The sequence below is a fragment of the Octopus bimaculoides genome, chromosome 9 (assembly GCF_001194135.2).
Source record: "Octopus bimaculoides isolate UCB-OBI-ISO-001 chromosome 9, ASM119413v2, whole genome shotgun sequence".
NCBI classification, from domain to species: Eukaryota; Metazoa; Mollusca; class Cephalopoda; order Octopoda; family Octopodidae; genus Octopus; species Octopus bimaculoides.
This window is the reverse complement of record NC_068989.1, coordinates 34,972,319-34,978,799: the sequence shown is the minus strand read 5'-3', so window position 1 is coordinate 34,978,799 and position 6,481 is coordinate 34,972,319. Positions and strand designations below refer to the sequence as shown.

Sequence of the window (6,481 nt, the reverse complement as noted above, 5' to 3'; positions counted from 1 at the left end):
ATAACCCTATTTTATGATGCACTGTATAAATAATTTATTTGGTGAGGATAGTTTACTAAGACTTATAGCTTCAAACCATAAGTTATAAGGTCAATAAAATATTAAATGAAATGTAAGGTAGCATCACCTTTTACTTAATACATACTGTTGATTCTCTAATATGATGGATAAAACACAAACTTCCACTTGAGGGAGTATTTCATGTCTACACAGTCTCTTTGAATACACCAACAGTAGTCTGCCATCACCAGTGTGTTCCATTGGTTTTGATATCTCTCCTTCATAATCTTGATTGCATGATGAAAGCACTCATCACTCACGTCTCTGGGGTTAGCAGGAAATTCATCAAAATGACTCTTAAAAGAAATGAAGCTTTATGCTCATGTTGCAGCCTAAAAAAGTGGAAATCTATCAAGTAATGTTTCCACTATATCCGTGTAGTTTGCAGCCTTTTCACTCCCCCGAAATCTTTTCACCACAGCCACAAATAAATCTCATGCTCTTTTTTCTACATCAGTTATTGAGCTTGAGAAATTCTGGCATTTTATCATAACTTAGGCCAGGAAATGTATGTATGAATTTGAAACAGTTACCCTCCACATTAACAGCTTTGATAAATTGTTTAATATAAAGGGGTGGGGAGATGATTTTTACTCTTTCAAGAAGTGGTTAGTTAGTGTATGATATTCTTCTCCCCAACAATCAAAAGTTTCTGTTCCCAATGTTTGTCTCTTGCTCAGCTATCCCATAAACACAGGTAACACGGATATTTTGTATACCCTCTGTGTTGACCATTTTTAGATCCACACATGACCCATTTGTGTTCGTATAACTAGTACAACTTTTATGTGATCGTAATTCTCTTTTAAGTGCAAAGAGTAACCAATAGGAAGTGCACCAAACAAGTTTCCATTATGGAGTAATACACATTTTAGACTTCTTTGAATTATCTATAAAGAGTCTCCATTCACTAGGACCATACTGTTCAATACCCATCACATTTAACAGTTACGCCACGTCACAAGAGTAAACAAAATCTTTTCCAGCTGTAAAGAATGTCAAGATATCCTTTTTCTCCTATTCTGATAAAAAGTTATGTTTGTTTCTTTCTGCAACAAATTCTTCTCTTTAAGCCTAGAAGCTAACAGTTCTGATAAGTCTTTTGATAGTCCTAAGTCTCAAATAAAATCATTAAGTTCTGCCTGGTTGAAGTTTTCACGTTCATTGGTTGACATTTCTACAATGTCTATATCTATGTCATTTTCACGATTTACATCTACTTCACATTACTCTTTTACTTGTTTCAGTCATTTGACTGCAGCCATGCTGGAGCACCACCTTTAGTCAAGCAAATCGACCCCAGGACTTATTCTTTGTAAGCCAAGTACTTATTCTATCAGTCCCTTTTGCCGAACCACTAAGTTACGGGGATGTAAACACACCAGCATAGGTTGTCAAGCAATGCTGGGGGGGGGGGGACAAACATATACATATATACGACAGGCTTCTTTCAGTTTCCGTCTACCAAATCCACTCACAAGGCTTTGGTTGGCCCGAGGCTATAGTAGAAGACACTTGCCCAGAACCATGTGGTTGGTAAGCAAGCTACTTACCACACAGCAACTCCTGTGCCTATATCATTTCATTTTCCAGTGAAGGTAGATCCTTGGAAACAGGTGCTGGTATTTCATCTGAGTGAAACACTGGATGAATTGCTAAATCCAGATTTGCGTAACTTATTTTCTGTTGCGTTTTCTTACTATAAATAGAGGTCTTCATGAGACAAAAGTAACAATCGTTTACATGGTTCTTTCGCTCCCACCATACCATAGGAATGCCAAATGTTAGTTGTTTCCTTGTGGCCTTTGTCGATTGGCATAGATTTTCAACACAGGGTTTACATTGTGCAAAGCTCACAATTTATCCTGATCACCAACTTTAAAGTAAGTCAAGTAGGATCTTTTCACAAAGTCACTAATGTTCATTCTTCTTTGTAAAACACCCACATATATAACAAAAAGAGTTGGCAATTCGAGCATTTCCTTCACAATGACACCATGCTACTGAACCCTTGTGTTATTTCATGAAATAAATATGTAAAGAGAGATGAGGAACATATTTATATATCTAGGTTTGTTTAAATACATAGATAAAATAAATATTCAGCAGAAATGTTTAACTATATCTTTTGTACATTTGTTGATAGTAAGAAGAGATTAACAACGCAGATTAAGATGACCAAGCACACAGTTTTTAGGAAATGCACTTCTACACAGGAACATATACTTGGCCAACAGAACGTCACATCCTCACTCACTGAGACTCTTACTGCTAACATACCCTACAAAAAATGCATTGAGAAATTTCTAAAACATGGAGCTACAGGTGGGACCAATATGGGCCAGCTCATAGAAAAAAAACTATTGCCATTTTTAAACTCAGTGACTCCAGATTACCCCAAAACAGATCTCAAAGTTAGGTCAACTGACAAAAAGTTAGAATTTTTTGGCCAGTGTAATCATTGGTCCTCACAAGGATTTTATTGTGAGGTATATAGATCCTGTCAGATAACTCCCAGGATACACTGGAAGCAGTTCATATGGAAGTGTTCATGCTATCCAAGCTTCAGAGCTATGAAGGAAGTTGGTGATGCCACTTAAATGGTGATTTTGTTGAGGATTGAAGGCTTTTATTTCAAACATCTCTGCACAGTTTCCTCAAAGGTAGTCAATGCCTTTTAATGCAGTCCTGGATGTTGTCAGTGCCGTAAGATAGCACTGCTGCTGACTGCAAATAAAGATAATTGATACTGACACTTCTTTGACAAGCTGCTTTTTTCATGAAGATTTATCCTACTGCAAGCCCAAACATTCTCTTGAGAATCGGTTATAAGAGTCATCAATCTTGGAGTGACACAAGAGAAATTTATTAAAGACACTGGTACTAGTGCACACCTCACTTTGGGCATGTACTTTTGTCCTTATGGCCATCTCAGCAGTCACATCAAGGAACTGACAGGTGTTTACAAATTTATTAGGACAACAATATGTAAGGAAGGCATTTATATAAGCTTTTGATTCACATGATGAATGCTTTGAAGAGACTGACAAAAACCAATCTTAACTTTTTTAAAGGTAGAAATCTTGTGGAGAAATACTTTTATGTTTTATTGGAATAAATTATATATTAAAAAATTGTAATAGTGTAAGATTATCGTAATTCCAACAAAATGACAAATATATCACAATTTGAGTTTGTGTACATGTGTAATTTTCAAGGATCTCCTCTAATGTGGTGCCACCATTTCTGTACTGATTCACGCTGTTCCCAGATCAGTTTTTTACCATATGTCACATACCATCTGAAAATCAAAAATGGAAATACAAGTTTCAATTTACCACAGTATCAGAAGTTCAGAATTAGCCTATGTTACCCCACCACTGAAGCCAAAATCCTAGTTTTCCAGTAGAGAAGGATATAATCAACCTTACTGGAACTTATTTTCAGCCAACTTGGAAAGATGACAAGTGAAGCTGGCCTAGAAAAATCTGAATTGATATAAAAAAACAATGCAAGTTTGATTTCAGTGAAAGTTAAGAAATATTACATTTAGACTTTCATGACAATAAACTCTTTCATGGTTTCAGTACCTATTCTATTGATTGCTTTTTGCTGAACCACTAAGTTTCAAGAAAATAAACAAATCAACAATGTCAGACAGTGAAAGACAAACACAATGACTCACACAACATGCTTCTGCACAGTTCCATTTTACCAAATTCATAAGACATTGGTAGGCCTAGGACCACAGTAGAAGACACTTGCCCAAGGTGCTGCACAGTGGGACTGAACCCAAAATCATGTGCTTGTGAAGCAACCTTAACCACACAGCCATTTACACTATTTAAGTGCTTTGGCTTAATTTTGAAATTAGACCAGAATTTGTGGGAATTTTATAAGTAATTTTATCAACATATGCACCTAGATTAAAGTAGTGTTTATATACAGATGTAGAATGGTGCTAGCTGTAATATTCTATCTTAGAGAAACTTCTCTTTAGAGTTTTGGAGTGTTGAAAAACACAATTTGCTCAGAATGCCATTACACACCAGTGTTTTGGATTTAGCCTCTTCAGTGACAAACACCTTTGGTTGTTAAAATGGGTGGATTGCTGTCACAAAGTGAATTGGTATCAAAAGGGTTATGCTTTGAGATAGACAAAAATAGCAAATACTTCAGAAATGATGTTGGTAATGCTCACTTACAGTCCAAATAGCATGCCTCCAAGATGAGCTGCATGGTCGAAGAATTTCCAGCCAGCTAATACACCAATTGTGTCAAAGACAATGATTACTTTCATTACCTAAAAATAAAATGCATTTATATAATAGATAATCCATTTATTGATGACGTTTATTTTTATAGATTGAACTTTTACAGGCTCTCTCCCTCACCCCACACTCCTGTTCTCACTGTTCCACTCCTCATTTCTACTTATCTTGTGCCTTGATCCACCCAGACACCTCATCTCTATTGCGTCTCTTTCCAGCTCCACCAGTTATATAGAAACTTGTTCTGCTCTGGTCACGTCTTTCATACATTTATCCTTCATCCCTTAGCATAAAGCTTTCCCCTCAGGATTTGTAGTCTTTCAAACTGCATGGTGACCCCTCACAGGTACTGATGCCATGAAAAAACTCCCATAATATGTTGTAATGGGGTTGGTATCAAGAAGGACACCAGTCATAGAAATTATGTCAAAGCAGACACTTAAATACAATACAGTCCTTGGGCCCATCAGAACCTATTAAACTGTCTAATATATATTTTGTGATGTCCTTTTCTGAAGGCTATTAACAATCAAAGTGAAGTACTGCAACTACTGCTTAGCCATCACATGCAAGAGAGTATGATCTTGTAGCTTGTACCAAGCTTTCGCTATTTGTTTCAGGTGTCTAATTTCAAGCATACATAAACACCCTCTCAACTCTCCCACCCCTGACCCAGCAGATCACCCAGGATGAGACTGTTAGGGTCAAGGTCAGCTGTAGTACTAATTTTCACCTGAGTAAAGTGAAACAACATAAAATTATGTGCCCTGCTTATTAGATCAAACTTCCACCCACACATATACATACTTCCTTGCTGCAATTTTTTACTATTCTTAGGTACATAAAACTAAGTTCAATTCAGTAATAAACAGAAACACTAGTGTTCCAAAGATAAAACTTGATGTTTCTATCTCTGTTGATTTAGGTAATTTCATAAACACTTTCTCTTCATTTTGTAACTGAATAGTTTTCTTTTCTTTTCCAAAATCATAGCCCAAATCAATGAAATGGTTTTATACAAGACATGTAGATATAACAACATGGTTCTCTACCTTCTTTTACTTTCTCCTTAGTATCTTCATTAAAGAGGTATATGTAACTCGCACTACAATAGAGGTAACCCAACAAGGAAATCAAAAACTCCAAAATAAAACAAGAAAGAGAATGCTTAACCTTTTTCATACCAACCTGCCCGAGACTACATACCTATCAGCTTAAAAAAAAAATAAAGTAGACTCATTGGTTAATGTACTTTGGGGGAACACTCTGAAAGCCTTTGATTATAAGCTGGTTCTATCAGAGCTAACATGGGACTAAACAACAACAATGCTGGACACATCTACATAATGTTAATAAATTTCATAAGGATACTCACTGCACCAGCTGAAAAAGAATGAGGGATGATATCACCAATGAATGCTATTGATAATTGTGCATTAGGATAAGTAAGGCAGACAGCTCCAAGAACAGCCATCAGGGCACCAGACTAACAATAAATAAAAAAGAAGAAAGAATTACTAATATCATAGATCAATGTCTTTAAAAAAGTAACTGTAAAATATGAATGCAATAATGCTTTGGTTTGGTAAACAAATATACTATTACTAGCAAATGCAGAGCCAACTAATACTTTGTGAGTAGAATTGGTAAGCAGAAATTATGGAAACCTGTTTGTATGTGTATATGCACAGTCTTCCAACTCATTGGATCATTTCAAACTGTCCGACCCATGGAAGATGGATGTTAAATGATGAAGATGATGTATGTACAGATATATATACATAAAACTAGAGGTAGTCGATAGCTTCCGCTATCTGGGCGACCAAGTTAGTAGTGGGGGTGGGTGCGCTGAAAGTGTAGCTGCTAGAATAAGAATAGCCTGGGCAAAGTTTAGAGAGCTCTTACCCCTGCTGGCGACAAAGGGACTCTCACTCAGAGTAAAAGGCAGACTGTATGACGCATGCGTACGAACAGCCATGCTACATGGCAGTGAAACATGGGCTGTAACTGCTGAGGACATACGTAAGCTTGCAAGGAATGAAGCCAGTATGCTCCGTTGGATGTGTAATGTCAATGTGAATACCCGTCAGAGTGTAAGTATCTTGAGAGAAAAGCTGAACATTAGAAGCATCAGTTGTGGCGTGCAAGAG

The 6,481-nt window shown here is 36.6% G+C and overlaps 1 protein-coding gene across 1 annotated transcript in view; it reads right to left on the bottom strand.

Annotated features, from left to right (window-relative positions):
* Nucleotides 1-3,119: 3,119 nt before the first annotated feature.
* LOC106874295 (presenilins-associated rhomboid-like protein, mitochondrial) overlaps nt 3,120-6,481 on the bottom strand; it is a 23,215-nt gene continuing 19,853 nt past the window's right edge. The window contains exons 7-9 of the mRNA XM_014921975.2: nt 5,707-5,817; nt 4,266-4,363; nt 3,120-3,361 (exon numbers count right to left, since the gene is read on the bottom strand). Of these exons, the coding sequence (XP_014777461.1) occupies nt 3,274-3,361; nt 4,266-4,363; nt 5,707-5,817 (297 nt within the window). The 3' untranslated portion in view covers nt 3,120-3,273. The remainder of the gene's footprint in view (nt 3,362-4,265; nt 4,364-5,706; nt 5,818-6,481) is intronic.